Source organism: Nicotiana tomentosiformis, chromosome 8 (assembly GCF_000390325.3).
Source record: "Nicotiana tomentosiformis chromosome 8, ASM39032v3, whole genome shotgun sequence".
Taxonomy (NCBI): domain Eukaryota; kingdom Viridiplantae; phylum Streptophyta; class Magnoliopsida; order Solanales; family Solanaceae; genus Nicotiana; species Nicotiana tomentosiformis.
The window spans coordinates 124102284-124124017 of NC_090819.1; the positions used below are offsets into that span (position 1 = coordinate 124102284).

The 21734-nt window shown below is 38.3% G+C and overlaps 3 protein-coding genes across 5 annotated transcripts; 2 read left to right on the top strand and 1 right to left on the bottom strand.

Moving 5' to 3' along the window:
- Positions 1–2078: 2078 nt before the first annotated feature.
- LOC138898095 (uncharacterized) lies at positions 2079–3255 on the top strand. The gene is made up of 4 exons (XM_070184130.1): positions 2079–2496; positions 2683–2989; positions 3038–3112; positions 3180–3255. Exons 1-4 carry the CDS (start codon positions 2079–2081, stop codon positions 3253–3255), a joined length of 876 nt encoding a protein of 291 aa, XP_070040231.1.
- A 1145-nt stretch (positions 3256–4400) lies between these two features.
- LOC138898096 (uncharacterized) lies at positions 4401–4763 on the top strand. The gene has a single exon (XM_070184131.1). It carries the CDS (start codon positions 4401–4403, stop codon positions 4761–4763), a length of 363 nt encoding a protein of 120 aa, XP_070040232.1.
- Positions 4764–13191: 8428 nt separating this feature from the next.
- Positions 13192–19487, bottom strand: LOC104104568 (spindle assembly checkpoint component MAD1). Of its 3 annotated transcripts, none has more exons than XM_009612698.3 (8): positions 19262–19486; positions 19024–19170; positions 18333–18430; positions 17117–17189; positions 16982–17042; positions 16076–16161; positions 15883–15972; positions 13192–13488 (listed from the first exon to the last, which is right to left on the bottom strand). In XM_009612698.3, exons 1-8 carry the CDS (start codon positions 19382–19384, stop codon positions 13426–13428), a joined length of 741 nt encoding a protein of 246 aa, XP_009610993.1. In that variant the 5' UTR covers positions 19385–19486; the 3' UTR covers positions 13192–13425. The 3 variants fall into 3 exon arrangements, with proteins under 3 accessions (XP_009610993.1, XP_009610994.1, XP_033514173.1); XM_009612699.4 differs by lacking the exon at positions 13192–13488 and adding an exon at positions 14464–14900 and having other exon boundaries at positions 19262–19487; XM_033658282.2 differs by lacking the exon at positions 13192–13488 and adding an exon at positions 14537–14917 and having other exon boundaries at positions 19262–19487.
- Positions 19488–21734: the final 2247 nt, after the last annotated feature.

A 21734-nucleotide genomic window follows, 5' to 3' on the forward strand; every position in this document is an offset into this window, starting at 1 on the left:
TAGTTGTCATTCTTAGTTTAAAATAGATTTAAAAACAAACTAACTTTTGCGAAAGTGTAATCCGAGATAATTCAAGCTCATTCACTCGAATATATACTCCTAAGTCCCATTCATAACTCCTTGTGGAAAATCGACCTCGACTCCTTATTGGGTACTATTATTTCTCCGACCGTTTCACAACCCCAAATAGAGGTGTGGTTTGGACAAGATAAATTTGGCACCGTTGCCGGGGAGCATATAACGAATTTAGCTATATATTTGGTTTTGTGTGTGAATTGTCTCCTTTTACTTCCTTGTTACTAACGTGTGAGTATTGTAGGTGCATTGATGGAAAATAACGAATTTGGAAACATAGCTGTGGGGGATGTGGACGTTGATGATGATGAAATGGATGAGGTCCCTCTTGAACCTCAAGCCAATAGGCGAGGCCGACCGCCTCAAGATAATGTGCATGTTCCACTCGCACCTCCACCACGAGCGGTTCCACACCGGGTGTTTCCAAATGAAGGGTATGCAAGTGCTATAGTCCCACCCCGTATTAGGGAGGGCAACTTTTAAATAACCAATGTGATGCTCGCTTTGCTTGAGCAACGGGGGTTCTTCACCGGTACACTGGGTCAAAATGCATATAAACATTTGAAGGGCTTTTGTTGATACATGTTGGAGAAGCAAACAAACAAATGTCTCTGAGGATGCTTTGAGGCTAAGGCTTTTTCCCTTCTCTCTATGGGGGAAAGCTTTAGATTGGTTGGAACGTTTGCCAAATCATTCCATTCGTACGTGGAATGAACTTGCGGAGAAATTTATTTCAAAGTACTTATCTCCCGGGCACATGGCTATTCTTCGGGATGAAATTCTAGCATTCAAGCAAGAGCCTAATGAACCACTATACGAGATATGGGAAAGATATAGGACAATGGTGAAAGAGTGCCCCAACAATTATATGACGAAAATCATGATTCAACAAACTTTCTATCGGGGGATCAATACAACCAACCAATGTGTAGTGAATCAACTTGGCAGTGGGAATTTCATGACTACACCTTATGCAGAGGCGTGTGAGGTTTTGGATGAGATGGCGGATACTTCATCGGCGTGGCAATCTAGAGTCAATGTCCCACAAGGTGATCCAAATGTGATTCTTCTTCATAAAGAGTTACATGACCATGGGCAAGCAATAGCCGAGTTAACAACCACCATGAACCAATTGGCAAAGGTTCAACTTTAGCAAGTGCAAAACACGAGGCAAGTCAATGCTATGGAGGGAGTCAATATGATGGTAAACAAAAAGAAGACCAAGAAGTCCACAAGTGCAACAAAGAATGGACAATTTTATGCAAGATGATAATGGGTTTGATCAAGGCAATTCTTACAATGATCAAGATGAAGAGGTCCAATATGTGAACAACTTTCAAGGGCAAAGAAACAACCACCAAGTCCCTAGTCAACAACAATGGAGACCTTCGAATAATCAAGACAATTGAAATTCTAGCAATCAGGGCAATTGGAATAGTGGAAACAATCAAGGCAATTGGAGTGGAAGCAATAACTAAGGGAATTGGCAAAACAATAATAATCGGGGAAATTGGGGAGGCAGCAACCAAGGCGGGTGGAACTACAACCAAGGAAATCGGGGGTCGGATTTTCAAAGGCCCCCGATGTACCAACAATCGAGCAACCCACCTCCTTATCCTTCTCATGCTCCTAGTTCCTCCAACAATGAAATGGGTCGTATTGAGAACATGTTCAAGCAAATGCTGGAGAAGAATGTCGATTCCGATACCCAACTTGCTTCATACAACACATCAATCTGTAACTTAGAAGTGCAAATGGGTCAAATCTCTCAAGCTTTAAATTCTCGTCCTAAAGGGGTAGTATCAAGTGATGCGGTAGTGAACCCGAAGGGTGGGAACACTACGGGGCATGTCATGGCCATCACTACAAGAAGTGGAAAAGGTGAGAATGCACCTACCTCAAGCCAAAGGCAACTTGTGGATGATGAGCAAGTGGTAGAAGAAGAGGAGATCCCGAACAATGTGGTGCAAGCAAATGATGAAGTGCGGATTGATATTGATGACATGGTGGAAGAGACTCAAGAGGATGTGAACCCGTCTAGGTATCATGTGATTGGCATACCAGAAATAGTAGTGCAAAAAGCTAAGGCATCATTGTCTAAGCCACCTCCTCCCTATCCTCAAAGGCTTGCCAAGAAAAATGGCGAGAATCAATTCAAGAAGTTCATTCATATGATGAAGAGTCTCTCTATAAATGTGTCATTAGTTGAAGCTTTGGAGCAAATTCCCGGATATGCTAAGTTTATGAAAGACTTGGTGACAAAGAAGAGATCGATGAATTTTGAAACTATCAAAGTCACTCACCAAGTGAGTGCAAATGTGCATTCGATGGCTCCAAAGTTGGAAGATCCCGGTGCTTTCATAATTCCTTGTACCATTGGAAGTGCCAAATTTGCAAAAGCTCTCTGTGACCTTGGGGAAAGTATCAACTTGATGCCCTATTTAGTTTTCAAAACATTGGGAATTGGGCGACCAAGACCCACATCTATGAGATTACAAATGGCCGACAGTACAATGAAGTGACTGTTGGGGGTGATTGAGGATGTATTGGTTCGGGTTGATAAGTTCATTCTCCCAGCGAATTTTATAATTCTTGATTGTGAAGTAGACTATGAGGTACTGATTATTCTTGGTAGATCTTTCCTTGCTACGGGAAAGGCTCTTGTTGATGTGGAAGTCGGTGAACTCACTTTTCGGGAGGGTGATGAAAAGGCGATATTCCATGTGTGCAAATCTATGAGGAAACCGAGTAGAAATGAAGTGTGTTCGTTCGTGGACTTAGTGACCGATGTGATTATTGATGGTACAAGTGCCACGATTAATGTGGGTGACATGTTGGAGGCTGTTTTGCTAAATTTCGATGATGAGGAAATGGATGGCTTCATGGAATGTGTAAATTCTTTGCAAGGGATGGGGTCATATAATTATGCACCTCGGAAACTTTTCTTGGATCTCGAAAATAGGAAAACTCCTCCTACTAAGCCTTCAATTGAAGAGCCTCCTATCTTGGAGTTAAAGCCATTGCCTCTACATCTAAGGTATAAATTCCTTGGCCCTTGTTCTACTTTACTGGTTATTCTTTCCTCTTGTTTGACTAACGTGCAGGTTGACTCTACATTGGCGATACTACACAAGAGAAAGAAAGCTATTGGGTGGACTTTGGTGGATATTCAGAGAATAAGCCCCGCATTTTGCATGCACAAGATTAATTTGGAGGAAGATGCCAAACCCTCCATTGAACATCAAAGGAGACTCAATGAAGCAATGCAAGAGGTGGTCAAAAAGGAGATCATAAAGTGGTTGGATGTCGGGGTTCTCTACCCCATCTCTGACAGTTCGTGAACTTCTACGGTGCAATGCATTCACAAAAAGGGGGGCATAACTGTGGTCACTAATGATAAGAACGAGTTGATTCCAACAAGAATGGTGACCGGGTGAAGAGTGTGTATGGACTATCGGAAGCTAAACAAAGTCATAAGGAAAGACCATTTCCTACTACCCTTTCTTGACCAAATGCTTGATAGGTTGGCCGATCGGGCGTTCTATTGCTTTCTAGATGGAAATTCAGGCTACAATCAAATCCTTATTGCCCCGGAAGATCAAGAGAAAACAACCTTCACTTGTCCCTATTGCACTTTCGCTTTCAAGCGGATGCCATTTGGCTTATGCAATGCACCGACAAATTTTCAACGGTGTATGATGGCGATCTTTATGGATATAGTATAGGACTACCTTGAAGTCTTCATGGATAACTTTTCGGTAGTCGGGGATTCCTTTGATGACTGCTTGGCAAATTTGGATAAGGTTTTGGCAACGTGTGAAGAAATGAACTTTTTATTGAATTGGGAGAAATGACATTTCATGATCGAGGAGGGTATTGTCCTTGACCACAAAATTTCAAAGAAGGGAATAGAGGTCGACAAGGCAAAAATAGAGGTGATTTCTAAGCTTCCACCTCCAATATCCGTGAAGGGCGTGATAAATTTCTTGGGTCACGCGGGGTTCTACCGGCGTTTCATAAAGAATTTTTCCAAGGTGGTGAACCCCTTGTGCAAGTTTTTGGAGAAAGATGCTAAATTTCACTTCAATGATGATTGCATGAGAGCATTCGAATTGCTCAAGTTCAAGTTGACAACTACTCCCATTATCACCACCCCGAATTAGAGCATTCTTTTCGAGCTCATGTTTGATGCTAGTGATGTGGCGGTTGGAGCATTTTTGGGACAATGTATCAACAAGATCTTTCATCCGGTCTACTATGCTAGTAAGACAATGAATGATGCCCAAGTCAATTACAATGTGACCGAAAAATAGCTCCTTGCCATTATGTTTGCTATTGAGAAGTTCCTCCCGTACTTGATGGGTGCAAAAGTGATTTTCCACACGGATCATGCGTCACTTCATTACCTTATGAGCAAGAAATATTCCAAAGCCCGGTTGATGAGATGGGTGCTTTTGTTGCAAGGGTTTGACATAGACATCCAAGATCGAAAAGGAAGTAAAAATCAAGTGGCAGACCACTTGTCTCATTTGGAGGAGGAGGGGAGGCCTCATGATGGCCTTGAAATCAATGACTCTTTCCTTGATGAGAAACTCTTAGCCATTTCAATGAAAGAGGTGTCATGGTTCGCGGATCTAGCAAATTTTCTTGTGAGTGGTATTATCCCGGATGAGTTCTCTTCAAGCTAAAGGAAGAAGCTCAAACGGGATTGTCGAGACTATTATTAGGATGAACCGTACCTTTTTTGGATTTGTACGGATGGAGTGATTAGAAGATGTGTACCGGAGGAGGAACAATGTGAAATTCTTGGGGCTTTTCATTCTTCGCCATATGGTGGTCACCATGGTGAAGCAAGAACAGCGGCCAAAGTGTTAAGTTTCGGTTTCTATTGGCCCACTCTTTACAAGGATGCAGATGATCTCATCAAGCGTTGTGATGAATGTCAAAGGGACGGTGGAATCTCAAAGAGAAATGAAATGCCCCTCACCACCATTTTGGAGATTGATATTTTCGATGTGTGGGGTATTGACTTCGTGGGTCCCTTTGTGAGTTCTTGTGGAAACACCTACATCTTGGTAGCTGTTGATTATGTGTCAAAATGGGTTGAGGTCGTTGCTCTACCCAACAATGAAGCAAGAAGTGTGGTGGAATTTTTGAACAAGAATATTTTTACGAGGTTTGGTGCTCTGCAGGCTATCATAAGCGATGGGGGGTTGCATTTTTGTAACAAAGCTTTTGACACCTTGCTTAGCAAGTATGGTGTCACTCATAAAGTTACAACTCCCTATCACACTCAAGCAACTGGTGAAGTGGAAGTCTCCAACCGGGAGATAAAGAGTATTTTGTCCAAAACAGTGAATGCTAATCGGATGGATTGGTCAAAGAAGCTTGATGATACACTATGGGCTTATCAGACTACTTTCAAAACTCCTATCGAGATGTCTCCATACCGATTGGTGTTTGGCAAAGCTTGTCATCTTTCGGTGGAACTTGAGCACAAGGCCATGTGGGATTTAAAGAAATTAAATCTTGATTGGGATGCAACTGCCACCTTGCGGGTTGCACATTTGAATGAATTAGATGAATTTCGATACCATGCATATGCGAGTTCGTCCTTGTACAAAGAAAGAATGAAGTACCTTCATGACAAATACATCCGAAATAGGGAATTCAAGGTGGGAGATCTTGTTTTGTTGTTCAACTCATGATTAGAGGTGTTTCCCGAAAAGTTGAAATCCAAATGGAGTGGTCCCTTTGAAATTGTGGGTGTGACACATTTTGGTGCATTGGACTTGAAGAACAAAAATGATGAGGTATTCCGAGTCAATGGTCACCGAATAAAGCATTATTTGGGACAAGCTGATGATGGCCACAGGGTGGCAGTGATTCATTTGAAGTGATAGTAATCTACGTTATGCCACGGCGTTAAATCATGCGCTTCTTGGGAGGCAACCTATGTTTCTTTTTCTTGTTCTTTTTCTTCTTCTTTAGATAGCTATTCTTTTGTGCTAACTGATTTTGAAGTGTGTTTAAGGAATGATTGTGCTTTACAGGGACTTTGCTCAGAAAAAAATGGCTAAGTGTGAAAAAAGTGCGGATCACACAATTTTGAATGCCAAAGCAGAAAGGGATCTGCGGCCGCACAACTGGAGATCAAAAAAAATAATTTGCAAACTCTCTGAAGTTTTCGTGTCATAGAAATGGCCAAAGTACGGCCGCACAAGGAAATGTGTGGTCCGTACCAAAATTTGCGATCGCACTCAAAAATGTGCGGACCGTAGATCAACAAAGGGTAAATGTGTAACATGTAAAGGAGTGCGGACCTCATATGAAATTGTGCGGCCGCACTCATCTCTTGAACTCTTGCCCTAACCTATCAAGTATAAAGTTTTCTCACTATTGTTGAGACTTTACGAACTCTGAACAATTAACACAAAGGCAAACACAGTGCACTCAACTGATTCACGCATCTAACACTCATTTCATCATCTTTGATTCTTCCTTATCATCACTACATTACTGGTATGTTCAATTCATCTTTAAATTTTTCAATTTTCTTAATTTTGTTCATAATTAGTTTAGTTATTTTTAGGCCTAATGTCAAAATTCATCATCATGTGAGCTTAAATTTGTGTGGGTAACTTCCTATTTGCTATTTGGGGGATGGGTAAACTGTGTATCATATCTAAATTTCTACTACCATGTCTAAATTGTGTGTGAATTAGAAATCCTAAGTTTACTGCCGATTGCTTTTGGATTATGCGGTCCGCAGATCAGTAGGCTAGGGCATTTGGTGTAGAATGATTGTACGGACCGCACTTAAAATTGTGTGGTCCGCAGAAATTCAACTGCGGCTGCAGAAAAGTGTGTGCGGCCGCAAATTAAGCAATTCTCTGTCTTCAGAGAGTTGTCATTTTTGAAGTTTCAATGTGAGGCCGCACCCAAAATTGTGCGGACCACATTTCAGATGTGCGGCCGCACTTAAAATTATGCGGATCGCAGAATCATCACTGCGGCCGCACTTTTAAATTGTGCGGTCCGCACAACCCATCTGCGGCCGCACTAAAAAATGTGCGGTCCGCACTTCCCCAACCTGAAACATGTTTTGTTCTGCAAATTCTCTACTTTTCTGCACTTTACTAGAACTAACTCTTACTGCTATTTTGTGCAGAATATAGTTAGATCACATGATCGTAGTGATACATCAAAGGGGAGGAGAGAATCTTCCAGAGGCTAATGCAAAAGCACCTTACCTCTCACCCTAAAAAAAGTAATCAGTAAGAAGGCAACATCATGCCGAGGTAGACAGACGGAGCCCTCCAAATCAAGTTGATATGCCCCATCTAGGGAAGCATGGGAGGGTGACTCAGTGCAAAGGTAGCCTGCTGTGCAATCACAACCACAACTACCCCAGGACAAATACCGACTGATAAATGAGCCTACCTCTTTTGAGATTACTTCTGAAGGGTCGGAAGGGAACAGTCAAGCTTCAGAGCCTTCATCTACACATGCTCCCGACATACCAGCTACTACAGTGGAGGTGGATTAGATCCTAGATGATGGCCGAGAAGGGGGGGTGATACCAGAGTTGCAAGCCTGGAAAGGTCAAAGAAGAAGGAAGTTTGGGAAGATAGGTTTGTGAGCCTGACTGCATTCAACAGGTTCCGAGAGTAGTGGCAGCAAAGATCGCTCACTCTTGAGCGGCAGTTTGTGTTGAAAAATCTGGATAGATACAACCCAAATGTGTTAAGATAATTTCGGGAAAGAAAAGGGTGGAAATGGTTCACTCAAAGTGTAGTGGATGCCAAAGATCACTTGGTCTGGGAATTTTATGCCAATGTGGCACACATCAGGAAGGGGACCAAAGTGACGAAAGTGAGGAACTTAAAAGTGAGGTTTGACCAAACCACCCTGAACACATACCTAAGGTTGGAGGATGTGGAGCCAGTGCAATACTTGGAAAAGGTGGCTATGGGCGATGCAGCTCGCCCATGGCTAGCTGAGCTTCTGGCAGCTCCGGGACCACCACCACCATGGATCACAACAGGGATTCCAATTCAGCGGAACACCCTGAATTTTGAGGCAAAGGGATGGCAGACGTTTGTGTGTAGCAGAATAGACCCATGCCGGAATGAAACAAATCTACCAATCCACCGAGCAGTGCTAGTCGCCTCGATCATGGTCGGGTACCCAATCAATGTGGGTGCGGTAATGTCGGTCAATATGTCCTTGGTTCCCAGGCAAGGTGACACCTCCTACCCGTATCCCAACACTATTAATGAGTTCCTCACAGATGCGAGGGTGGAACCAAGGGATTTTGACACCAAGGTGAAGGCGAAGAAGCCTTTCTCGTGGTATTCGTTGATGGATGGTGACAACCCAAAGAAGAAGGGTCAGCCCTCTACTACTACATGCCAGTTTGATGAGCCTGCCAGGGTAGCTGCTAGGATAGTTGACATGCCATCTACTTCAACAAATCCTTCTGATAGTGCAGCAGCTATGCCTCCACCTCTTTCTTCAGGTCCTTCAGCATCAGTGTCGTCCACATCGGTTTTGAAGCCGGTGCCCATGCCCGCTCATCCACTATCTGTGTTGCGAGTCTCCCAAATATTGGCGAGCCTCAACAACCGGATGCAGACAGCCACTACAATGCTGACTGACATATCCAGTGTTATTGCAGCACAGTCATCCATCCCGGCACCCCAAATTCCTTCGACAGTGGAGGACACATTGAAGAAGATCTTGGAGAACCAGACCACCATCATGAACACCCTGGTAGCATATGGCACAGTGATTGAGGAGCTCGGGAAGTAGGTAAAGAAAATGAAGAAATCCCAGGCGTCCAAGAAATCAATTGACAGACTGCTAAGATAGCAGCAACTGGTGACCTTCCATTTGATATGATGATGGGGATAGACCCAAAAGCATCAGTAGACCCAGCATCACCAGTAGATCCAGCCGCACCATCAGCACCAGCTGGCCAGCATGAGGAGCCAGACAGGGCTGCCGACACTGTTGAGGCGGTACGCCAGATGTTCACCAACCCAGTTACTCCAAGATTTGGGGATGATAAGATCCGGTTAGAGGAGACTGAGGGAGGTGACGCTGCTATGGACACAGAGATGTCCAAGGCCACATAGGGAGTCCTCTTTACTCTTACCTTTCCTTATTCTTATTTTGTTAACCATTGAGGACAATGCTTATTTTTGTTCAGGGGGTGGAGTTTATTTGATATTTGGATATTTGACATTTGGCTTGTAATAACTGATAACATTTTCCTCTTTCCTTTTATTTATGTATATATTCTTCTCACTTTCTCTATTGATGTATATATTCTATCTTTTCCCCTCTCATTATGTACATTCATTTATGTCTTTAGTAGCTTTCTTTGTAGCTTCTTTATTTTGTTTTCTTATTAGTCTATGTTTAATTTTGTAGCTTCTTTTTATGTTTTTAGTAGTCAATAAGCCTTTGATTTTCTTAATGCCACGGTTCTTTCCAAAAGTAGTTTTTGTGTGAATCGGGTGATTCTTCCCAACGATGGATGGCGTGACAACCTTCTTAAGGGATTGAATCCATTTTTTATGTTTAGGCAAGAATAGTAGTAGTAATGAATAAAAAAGAGTCAAACATGCTTTACTTGGTACCAGCACACTTAACTACGTGCTTATGGTTAAAAATAAGGTTTTAGGGAAAGAAGTAGCTCTAATTAGCGACCCGGTGACTCTTGCGTTAACTTAGGTAATCATCGAGTAGTTTAATCGAGCTATAGTGATTTTCAATCTTGAATATGGTCATTGTGGGCCCTCGAATCTATCCTTTTTAACATTCCAGTTGCGTGAGAGGTGAGATGATTTTGTTGCAAGTCCAAGTACCCGTGCGAATGGTCTAGAACTTGCCCCGAATGTGTTTCTAGGAGAAATTTTAAGTTTTGCTTTGCTTGAGAAGTGATTGTAGACTCTCCTTGACCCGCTTGAAATTTTTTATGACCCACCAAAGTTGTTATCCCTAGTCAACCAATTTGAGCCTAAAATCTTTCTTTTTTGATAACCATGTTACAAGCCTTTACCCATTTTATAGTGACCCTCTCTTGGCACCCGAGCTTTCCTTAACACTCTTGAGAAATAATTGGCTAAAACATAAGTTTGGGGGAGAGATGAGGAGTTTGAAAAAGGTATCAAGGCATAAAAAGAGAAAAGAAATGAAGAAAAGGGAAGGCAAGAAAAAGAAAAAAGAAAAAAATGCAAAAAGAAAGTGAATAAGTTAAAAAATTAAAGGGATTTCAAAAAATGGTAATGATGCAAAGCATGGAGAAAACAAAAAAGGAGTAAATGAATATCATGACCAAGAAAGAGTGATGCTAAGTCTCTCTAATCCCCCCCCCCTCCCCCATGGGAAAGAAAATGACTCCTAAAAGTGGAATAGCATAAGCCGATAAGAGAAAATAGAGTGCTTAAGGAAAGATGAACTCGTTCTATCCTAGTATATCCAACTTTAGTCCAAAAGCCTTCATTACATTCCCAAAAAGCCCTGCGTGATTTCAAGTCGAGTGAGCTTATATTAGTGGTGATTTACATGAGGGGCAAGCCTATGGTACCTAAAGCCGTACTTGTGACATTCTTTTGAGAGAGATGAGCGAACCTTTTATAAAACTTTGAATTGAGTGCTACATTCTTAAGTGAGGTGCAAACGGAGAGTAGAAGAGGAGGAGTTTGGGATCCACAATGACCTACATGAAAGAGCGAGCTTCCTTGATGAATAAAGTCAACTCTTGATGCTCAAGTGTCACATTAGAACTATTTGTGCTTAAAACTTCAAATCATTGCCTTGTTGATAATTCATAAGTGTTGTGGGTAATTGCTGGTCCCAATTGATGTGTGTTCGATACACCTTAGATTAGCTGGAATAGCTCTTATCTTGTGGAGGTGGGAATTACCTTATTTTTTTAGGACAAGCAAAAGCTTAAGTTTGGGGGAGTTGATAAGTGAGGATTTTGACTACTTAATAGCGTTTTTTAGCTTTTGTTTTAGTCCAAAAGTATTTAATTGTATTCCCGAAAACCGATGAAATATGCTTAATTGCAGGAGTATTGGAAAATGAGCCACTAAGCTGAAATCCAACTGAAAAATGAGTGATCTGAACTCAAGGACAGAAATCAGGCACAAAAGCTCAAGTGCGGACCGCAGATTTTCATCTGCGGCCGTAGAATGTGAAGGAAATTTAACAGAGTCCAAGTGCAAAGTACGGACCACACAATTATTATGCGGCCGCAGAAGCTATGCAAGAGCTAAAGTTCAGAGAGTCTCATTTCAAGCTCAAAAAGAAATGCGGACCGCACAATAATTGTGCGGTCGCACTCAAAATGTGTGGTCCGCAGAAGAACCCTGTGCAGCCACACTCAGAAAGGTGCAGTCAGCAGGAGAACCATGTGCGGCCGCACCTAGAAAAGTGCAAACCGCAGAATATGAGAGATATGGCCGCGATTCAGAATTGTGCGGCCGCAGATTTAAATCATGTCAAGACTGAAGTAGAGTGCGGACCGCACATGAAATTGTGCGGCCGCAGAACCTCCGAGAAGGGCAATTTTATCCGAAAAATTTTAGCACTATATAAATAGAATAGTTTTACTCTTTTAGGTCAACTTATGTACCTTTTGACATCAGCAGCCGTTTACTTTGCTTCTTTTAGTTATTTTTGCCATTTTGATCTTTTTGAATATTAGTTTTATCATTTTAATCTTTAATATGGGTTTAATTATCACTCATTCTTCTTCATCTCCTAATTTAAGTATGAGTAACTAGATTTTTACTAGGGTTGTGACCCAACCCTAGGGTGTGAACTTAATGGGTGTTTGATTTATTGCTTGTTTATGGCTGGGTGTTGATTATCTAGCCTAGTTCTTGCTTTTATTTGAAGATTTAATAGTTGCAAACATTATTTTATGCCTAATCGACTTGGTCTCTACTTGAGAAAGAGGGACTTATTCTAGGAAAACTTGGCTAGCAAAAAATTGGGTCAATCGAGATATTGATAAACCCAATTAAAAGGTTGAACCTAGAGATAGTACAACCCGACTTGAGCTTATTATCAACTGCTTTGTTCAATACCCATTTGGAGTTGAGAAAGCCAAATTGGGCAAAATCACTCTCTGACCGAGAGGTGTTGAGTAGGTACTTGAGTTTTGATAGCTATAATATATCCCGACCAAGAAAACAAGCTTTAAGGCTTACAACTCATTAAGCGAACACCTAAGTGAAGGTCATAGCCCTAGGCTTTTTTACCATTTGAAAAACAAACAACTATAATTTTCTAGTTTTAATTCTTAGTTGTCATTCTTAGTTTTAAATAGATTTAAAAACAAACCAACTTTTGCGGAAGTATAATCCGAGATAATTCGAGCCCATTCACTCGAATATATACTCCTGAGTCTCATTCATAGCTCCCTGTGGAAAATCGACCCCGACTCCTTGTTGGGTACTATTATTGCTCCGACCGTTTCACAACCCCAAATAGAGGTGTGGTTTGGACGAGATCAACTACCTATATAGAAATACAACTCATGAAAGAAGCATCTTGATAACCAAATGACAGTCTAATCGGTGCCAATCCAAATTAGTCGGGATAATGAATTCCAGATACCGAATGGCAAGATAGGAGACATGATAGGCACAAAATAAGCATCCAGAATACCTATTTCAACTTTTATATATGCTGCATTGGGTAATTTTCACATCTGTTTATGAACCCAAGAAATGACTATTAAATGTTCACTTTACAGCATTATCTAAGACTTTGCCTGCAACTGAAAACCATAATATACAGAAGACAAATTTTCCTCTCTGAATTCTGAAAGTTGGCTCATTTTCTTATGGTTGAGTGAAGACATAGATCCAGCTTTGGAAACATAACTAACTCAGAGTACCTAGGTGATAGTTACAAGAAATGACAAAAGTCAGAGAGATCAGCCCCATTAGTTTTCTTGCCCAGACTTTCATTGAGATTCCTCACGTCTCTTCATAAAATATCCTTCCTTTTTATAATTTAGAATCCAGTAAACATAAGATAACCACTTCTACAGTTGTACTCATTTTACATTTGAATTGCAATCTAAGGGTGTTTAGATTTTTAATAGTACCTTCATAAATATGCATTTTCAATTACATTGTTTACTCATTCTTTCCACTGTGATTTTCAAAATAGATGGGGATACTTTCTTTTTCTTATTACAAGGGATCATATTCCTACAAAATTTTGTACTATAGTACATTGCTAGAATATAAACAACCAGAAATTTTTGCCAGTACTCCGTATAAAAATGAGATGAGCATTTGATATTTTTAAAACAAAAACCTATACTGTTAAGTACTTCAGAACAAGTCCCCTCAGCTTTTCCATGTACTCTGCTGCTTGTTTCTGCAGTTCCAAAGAAAGATTAGTTCAAAGTTAGACAATCGTAGTCAAAGCTTCTACACATATTTATCGATACCTTTTACTACAGAATGATGCATTCACAATTTACAGTGATGGTTTTGATATGTAGCACATTGCCACATCCTTTGAAAAGGAAAAGATATCTTTAGAGGTAAATTTGTATCCAAGTGAATGTTAACCTCTGTCCAGAAAATAACAAAGCTTGAACATCTTTGGGTTGTGTGTGTGGGGGGGGGGGGGGGGGGGGGGGCGTTTACTGCATGATCATATTTTTATGAAGAACTTTCACCAAAAATCTGAACTATATTGAACCACTTCATGACTGGGTAAATTACACATATGTTGAGGACACTCGATGGGTGACTTTAGAATCTTTGAACTGTTCATCTTATATATAATTGCTAAATATTCAGACTGAAAAAACATACTAAGAAAATTTTCAAGAGAACTGAAGAATAATAATTGAAGAAAATGGCTAAAAAGTAGAAGATTGGGCTTTAATAATTAAATAAGGCTGATCTAGAATTTCATACTTTAAGCTAGGAATATGTGTACAATTTGGGTTATAATTCTGGGGGATTGGACGTTGGAGCTTCATTAGTACTACATATAACTGAGATTTTGAGAGCCTTTTTGACATCTATCCAACTCGTTGCATCTAAATATCTAAATGAACTCACATTGTTTCATATTGTGAACATTTTTTATTACACAACAGAATGATTAAACAGCATCGTCCTCCAGTCAATTTTCACCCAAGGAAAAATTCAGCAAAGGGGACGTTTGAAGAGGGATCTTTTTAGACAAAAGAAAAACTACATGTAACTTTAGCACTTTGCCATCAATTCTTTTCTACTAGACAAAAACTTCGCATTTGCATTTTGATCACGGTAGGAGAGGCACAAAAAATTGATCTATTTCTCTGATGGGAGTGCTAGCGAGAATGTTGGCCCAAGATTCCCCCCAAATATTTTGCAGTAAGATAATTCAGCAAAACTTTACATGGATCAAAATCTTTCTGCACACTATAAACCTTATATCAATCTTTTAGATAATTGAAGTTTAAAAGTACATTTTTCCAAATGAGTAGTCTCCAATAACCCAACTATAATGTCCTTCTTTTTCTTCTTCTCTTTTACTGGTTATGTAGGCACATTAGTTTAAACAATGGTATGTGCAAGCTCTTATCTCAGATTTCATACTCCAAAAGTCTGGTACGCTTTCCTTGTATTGTTTCATCTTTTTTACTTCTAGGTCTTAACCCTGTCCTTACTTGTAATTGCTGCTTTGCATTTCATGCATGAGATGAGCTCAATGAGCTAAAATCCTTGCTCATCAAGATAATAGCTTTCGCCAGCGTAATTGGTTTTGCACATCAATTATTATGCCAATGACTGCATCAAAGACCAATCTCCAAACGAAGATAAACATTACTCCTAAAATTCTGCAGTAACTTCATTTTATATTAACAACTTAGGGGAAGCAGGGTTCATTGTTTAACTAAGTAAGCAGAACACACATATGATTGACATCACCCCTAAGAAAAACTTCCTCCTGAAGAATGCTCAATCCATTAGAACAAGATTGACCATACTCAACTAGTACATAAGCAGATACACACAATAAGCATATAGGTACTTATAATATTCAATTTTGATTCACGACTGTTTCTTTTCTTCCTATTAGCGAAGAACAGCAGATTCAAAAGGAATATAGCCTGAAGATAACATAACCAGTTACGTGGAGTGCAATTGGACAAATCAGACAAACAAATTTTCCGCTTTTTTGTATATGTAAATGAGGGAGATTTAACTAAAAATCATCCAAATAGATATGGTGGAGAAACTATCAGACCCCAGAAAAGAGTCAAGTGAAGGAAAAATGATCAACTTTATCATAATTAGTCCGATCAAAGATGAACAACCAGAGAAATGATAGGAATAGAGATTCCATTGCCTCTTTCAACCAAAGATTGGCTAGTAAACTTCAAAAGGTCGTTACACTCAGGAATGTGGTAAGCTATAATGGCAATTCACTTGCCACTAGATGCTGCTGCTTACCATTTCTACCCAACCAAGTCTCAACCCAGACAAAGGTGTGCTTTCAGCAAATTATTTTCTTTGGATTGTGATGTTACAATTAGGAGAAAGCACAACATAACCCTGGAGTACACCAAAATTTTAGAAAATTGTGTGGAATTCTATGTCAGTTATTGATGCTTAGTTCCAAAAAGTACCTCTTTTTCCTTTTCAAATCACATTTTTCTACTTAATTTTTAGTTATTATATGTGATGTTGCACCAGTATTGTCACAAATATATGCACCATCACTCCCACAGAACCTCTTTCTTTATTGTATGGAATTTGCTTGTCTAACCTGGTTAACACTATGTGCAGTTGCAATGTTTTCATCGAGAAGGGTCAACAAGGGTCTGTTCAGCTCATTCCTCTCAACCAATTCCAATAGCTGCACGAGAAAATGGAACGATCCAAATTCAGCAACAAAATTTAGAAAATATACAAACCACACACCCACCCACCAAAAGCAGAATTTAAAGACTATCACATACAGTAGCCTTGACATCCTTTGAAGTCAAAATCTCGGTTAAGTTCTTCTTTGTTGAAACAATATCTGCTTGCATTTTATCATAGGCTTCTGCAGGAAAAAGAAAAATAGTACGGCAGAATGTCAGAAGTACTTTACAAGATAACTGATTATTGAGACTTCATCAACAACTGTATCTGGGACGCAGTGGCGGACCCAGGATTTTGTGCAAGCAGGTTCAATCTTAGAAGTACATAACTTTAGTCGTAAAATAGTAGTTGTCAAGTGGGTTCAAATAAAATATTTATACAAAATTTACGCAGCTTTAATCCTAATTTGTATATATACACAGTATTATTTTTTGATGAAGCGGGTTCAGTTGAACCCGCTTGCCACCACGTGCGTCCGCCACTGCTGGGACGTGTATACTTATGTAACACGGATCGTTCAATACCCCCTGCTTCACCCATGTTAAGCCAACATGAGTTGGGTGTAATGCCATACACGAGACTTGGTCAATTCACCTAAATGTGATGACTACAACTGTCGCCGAGAAGCATAGGTTTGTCTAGGTGCTTTTATTTCAATTTTCGGATTTGATGTATGCCTATATATTTCACAAGAGGGATAAGAAAACTTTGTTATTATGCAAGCTATGCTGATAGAACAAATACTATGTTTAGCCTTAATATATTTATACTTGTTCAAGTTCAATGACTTTTAAGTTCAATTACTAAAATAAATATCTATATTATAATATACATTTGTTAGTTATCTTATCACTCGCACATGTACTCCTACGTATCTCCGAAACTTAAGAATTATATGATGACGAATCCAACTTCTGGATCTGCTCAGATACCCATACTCTTTTCCATGTAAAATAGTCTGGAAATCTCTAACAAAAGAGCAAATAGTCAACTTATCGTACCCGTTGCTTCCTGCAGGGCCTTTTGCAGTGCTTCCAGTTCAATTAATCTGTCTTCCACTTCCTGCAAAAATATTATAGTTCGTATCGTTTCACGGACATAACAGTCTCATTAAATCGAGCAAACTGTCAACAAACCTGAGTTTTGGTCATAGAAAACCGCAGCTTTCCCACTTCGACTTGCAGATGGTCAAAAAACTCTTTGTTCAATCTGCAAAGTTATATATGTCAGAAACTTTGGGTGAAGAAGAAAAAACTAGAGAAGGGCCGGACAAGAAATCCATGCAATCTGATGTTATAAAGGTCTTATGCTAACTCTCTAAAGGTAAAATGTTGCCATACCTTAAATTAGGTCAAGTGCCAATACTTTCTCAATTTTTTATAACAACATGAAGGTCAAGAAAATGGAAGATAATAAAGAAATACTCCTGTTCTGTTAAGAGGTAATTATTTGAATTACAGCTATGTAACCCATTTGTCATAATCTCAGATAATCAGTCCACCTAAATAGGCATTTATTACACTCATTACAGTGTAGGGAACAAGATACAACAGTCCTTTTCCAGGTAGAAATGAACGTTTTTGGCTGTTGGCTGATTGCTGCATAAGTTTGAGCAAAGAAAAGCTAACACTTCCTCTGCCCAACTTATATTAAATTGGTTTTCATATTGGGAAGTGCCGAAATGTTTGATACAATTCCTATAAAAAAATTACTTTCAACAAATTACCTCGGTTCCAAGATTTCAAATTTATTAAACTAATCAAATTAAAGAATTTTCTCAGTCAAAATAACCTTTCCACTATTACTTCTACTACTTAAATAATGAACAATTCAAATTAACATCTTGAATATCGCGTCCAATCAAAGGTAGCACAAGAAGGAGTACTCGGAAAGTTAAAATAACTGCATCAAAGTGTCAAGTAGGTGTTCGAATAAACAGTTAGAATTAACAGAATTGCCTGAACCACTGACAAAATGGTAACATAAATCTTTCTTCTTCTGAACAACAATGACGTTGACAACGTCTCAATCCTGCAAGTTGGGGTCGGCTATATGAATCCTCACGTTCAGTCATTACATTAAGCTCAATTATTTATAGCTTTCTTCTTCTGGAAGAGTTACAAAATTAAACAAAGTCTAAAATACATATGCATTTTCTTGATCGCAGACTTAAAATGATAAAAAGAATAAGGCGGAAACTTAGAATACTTGACTGTAGAACAACCTAAAAGAGCTGTATCTGAACTAATGCAGCCAAGATTCAATAAAACCATAGGCATTTTCTGCATGCTTTGCCACAAGAGCAGTAAAATGTTACTACCACCTAAGCTGTGACGACACTGGAGAACTCACCGTGGTCTCAGTCGGGCAATCTCAAACTCAATCTCTTGAGCTTCAGTGTCAAGAAAAAACTCCACAAGCTCTTCTACTGTATCCGGAATCACTCGTGACTATGATCAGAAAAAAAAAAGAAGAAGACAAAGATACATATTACATTTCCATCCATAACATAACATGGAAAAAGATTCAAATATGTCTTACTAACTACTCCACAAATTTTTGCAGACCTAACACAAGTAAATAAAATGTTTCCTCTCTAGCAGCTTAATATGAAGTGGTCGCATCAATTTTAAGTATCAAGTACATCCTAGATTCAACTCTCTATCCAAAAAAACATTTCCATGTACTTGGCACAAGAAAATGTACCAGTCCACACATTGAGGGGTGTGTTGCTGGCCTGATATAATAAGAGTATAAGTTCTATATATTGACAGCAGTGGCGAAGCGAGGAATTTCACTATTAAGGGTATCAAAACATAAAAAAGTAAACATACAAAGAAGCTAAGGAGATTCAACATATAGTAATTAGTATATACAGATTCTTGACCTAGCTAAACAGTGTAATTTTTCGTCAAAAGGGGTGTCAATTGACACCCCTTAGCCTAAGGTGGCTTGATTGACGGCGTAAAAGATATTTAAACACACGTCACAAATAAGTTAATTGCAGGTAAATCTTTATGAACATGAATTCAACAAAAATTACCTCGCGAAGAACTCTTCGACGCTCTCTTTCTTCACGGACTTGACGTTCAAATTCTTCTCTGGCAGCAGCATCTTGCTCAAGGCGTCTCTTGAACTCGAGTCTAGCTATGTGACCTGTTTGGGGCGCACCCAATACGCCTTCTGGGTCCTGTAATCATAATTCAAGTTCACCATTTATCAAACACTTAGCAAATTACTACTATGAGAGGTACATATAAAGAGGGGAAAAGAGGATATACCCATTCTAGTCTACCCGTGCAACGAATTGGGTTTACAAAAGTCATGGGTTTATTGAATTTGGTCCTGTGGAAGTGAGCTCCAATGGCGGAACTAGCAAAGCTGATGCTGAATATTGCGGCCATTGATGGCCGTTATTGATTGAGCTTTCAAATGTCTGGTTCTTGCGGTTGGTTCGTTTCCTGCTGCTTTATCCGTTTGAAATGCGCACCAAAAATCTCTTATCTGCAATTTTTTTATCAGCTGTGTAAAAGATATTTATATAATCAGATTCATTAAAAATAATTATCTTTAATTACATTCAATGATGTAATTGATAATTTGTAAGGAGCGGTAAGTAACCAATATCAAGTTAAATTACATTATGTATTAAAAAGTCAATACAATCACATGTCTATAACATAAATCTTTTTCTACTAGATGCAATTGATCCGTGCTAGCATGAGCCCAATAATTTGTGTTTTATTTTTTATTGTACTCGTAAAATGCAGAATTTTTTAGGAAAAAATATTAAGGTATTAAAGTTTTTAGAATTTTTCATTTATAATTACATCTCAAATAAATAAAAACCAAATAAGTTTTTAGCTCAGAATAGTAAAAGAAGAAAAATATGAGTTTGTTATGTTATTTCAATTTTTCAAGTAAGACTAGTTTTTGCGTAACTGTAATAACTGGGGCTTCATATGAAATCTACCATTGTGCGATAAGTTCATTGACGGTTAGAATTGTAAAGTCAAATTTAACGTAAAATATTTTTTAATTAATATCTGATTGCAATAAATTGTGATATTTTTCGTCGAGTAGATTCTCAAGTTGAAGTAATTAAGATATTTTGGTTTGTTAACAAATTCTATGTGAATTATAGTAATATAAAAATGATAATAAGAAAACTATTATGTTAATTATCAATTGTTTTTTTATTCATATTAAAATTAAGATATACGATGCATAACATAAAACTTGTCTATCGTTTTAAATAATTAAAATTTAATATATAAATAATTACTACTAATAAAATGTCAATTTGTCTACTAAATATAACTACTTCACTTTTGGAAATCCAAGTACTACACAGTATTAGTGCAAAGATTAGCACCCTCAACTCCTCAAGTGACAACGAAAGGGTCACAACACATTTGGTTTAGAAGCTCGACAATAGTGTTCACCGCTACAATTTCGTTGGATACCTTCGAATTGACGTCTTCATAAAAAGCTTTCTATTGGTAAACTTAAATAAATCTATTTGCTTTATCCATACATCTATATTTATACTTCAAGTTTAACAAAATCAGAAAAATGATACCAAGTAAGACTTTCTTCTTTTGGAACAAGAAAACTCATATTCCCTCCATTTCAATTTGTTTGAAACTTTTCGGAATACGATATTCAAATTGATTAATTTTAATGTGAATTTGGACATAAATTCTTTAAGTTGTTTGAAATAAAACTTATATATTTAAAAACTAAGTTAAAAAGTAATTTAAGTCACAATAGTTAACGACTCAAAATATTTAACACTATTTACAAAAAATATGATCAAAGAATAGGTTCATTCTTTTTGAAACGGAGGGAGTAATAATATTAGGATTTTGTTTGATGAAATTTAAACCTTATATGATCAACTAACTAAATTAATGAGTTTTCTACGATAAGAGTTGATTCTCATCTTCATCCGAAATGATACATTAGTCATATATTATTGAATGTTAGTTTTGTCATAGAAATTCAGTTAAAATTCAAGTTCTACGCTAAAACTAATTAATTTATCTTCTAGAATACTAAACATATTTTCTTTCATATACTATCACAGTTTCAGCCAAATAAATTTGTATAGAAATCCATACAAAATAATAAGACTTGAGATCGAAATTTTTTTGTTGATCTTAAAAGATGAAATAGAATTTATTGTCAAATACAGACAAAGTAAAGTAATTATCTGGTTCTTTTGTCACATACAGACAAAGTACACACATAAAACAGTCTAGTACAATATCTCTAAAGCACAATCATATTGAAATGACAAAAGTTTCCCTTGATCATCAAGCAGGCATGACGACCCTGAAATGCTTCCCAAGCGGCTTCTATATAGTACTAGATAGGTATGCCCTTGCAAAGTCCGGACCCAACATGAAAGTCAATACTATATTCTAAGTTTGCCTCAAACTATAAAACTAAAGAACACAAATTTAAACAATTAGTTTTCATGCTCTAGGTAAAAATAAATTGATGGATGATATTGAAGACGGCAATAATTTGGGATAAATATACATTTATTTGGCGAACTGACTAAATGAGAAACAAAGGATAGAGAATATGTAAAAAATCTCTTTTGATTTTTAGATTCTAAATTCTTCCTTTTTTCCTCCCGCTTTTTCTGTGATGCAAAACCTCATCACACTACACTACACTTCGACATAAGAGAAGAGGACTGGGCGCTTTCTATCTTCGGGATAGGAGTTGGCGGTCTTCTTTAAG

Excerpts from the sequence above, each read along its gene's own strand:
- LOC104104568 (XM_009612698.3), bottom strand. The coding sequence starts at position 19,384 with ATGGCCGCAATATTCAGCATCAGCTTTGCTAGTTCCGCCATTGGAGCT. Across the intron at positions 19,171-19,261 it reads GCACGGGTAGACTAGAATGG|GACCCAGAAGGCGTATTGGG; the intron begins GTATATCCTCTT and ends TTATGATTACAG. Across the intron at positions 16,162-16,981 it reads GGCCCTGCAGGAAGCAACGG|AAGCCTATGATAAAATGCAA; the intron begins GTACGATAAGTT and ends TTTTTCCTGCAG.
- LOC138898095 (XM_070184130.1), top strand. The coding sequence starts at position 2,079 with ATGGTGGAAGAGACTCAAGAGGATGTGAACCCGTCTAGGTATCATGTG. Across the intron at positions 2,497-2,682 it reads TCTCTGTGACCTTGGGGAAA|ACTATGAGGTACTGATTATT; the intron begins GTATCAACTTGA and ends ATTGTGAAGTAG. Across the intron at positions 2,990-3,037 it reads AATTCTTTGCAAGGGATGGG|GAAAACTCCTCCTACTAAGC; the intron begins GTCATATAATTA and ends TCTCGAAAATAG.
- LOC138898096 (XM_070184131.1), top strand. The coding sequence starts at position 4,401 with ATGTTTGCTATTGAGAAGTTCCTCCCGTACTTGATGGGTGCAAAAGTG.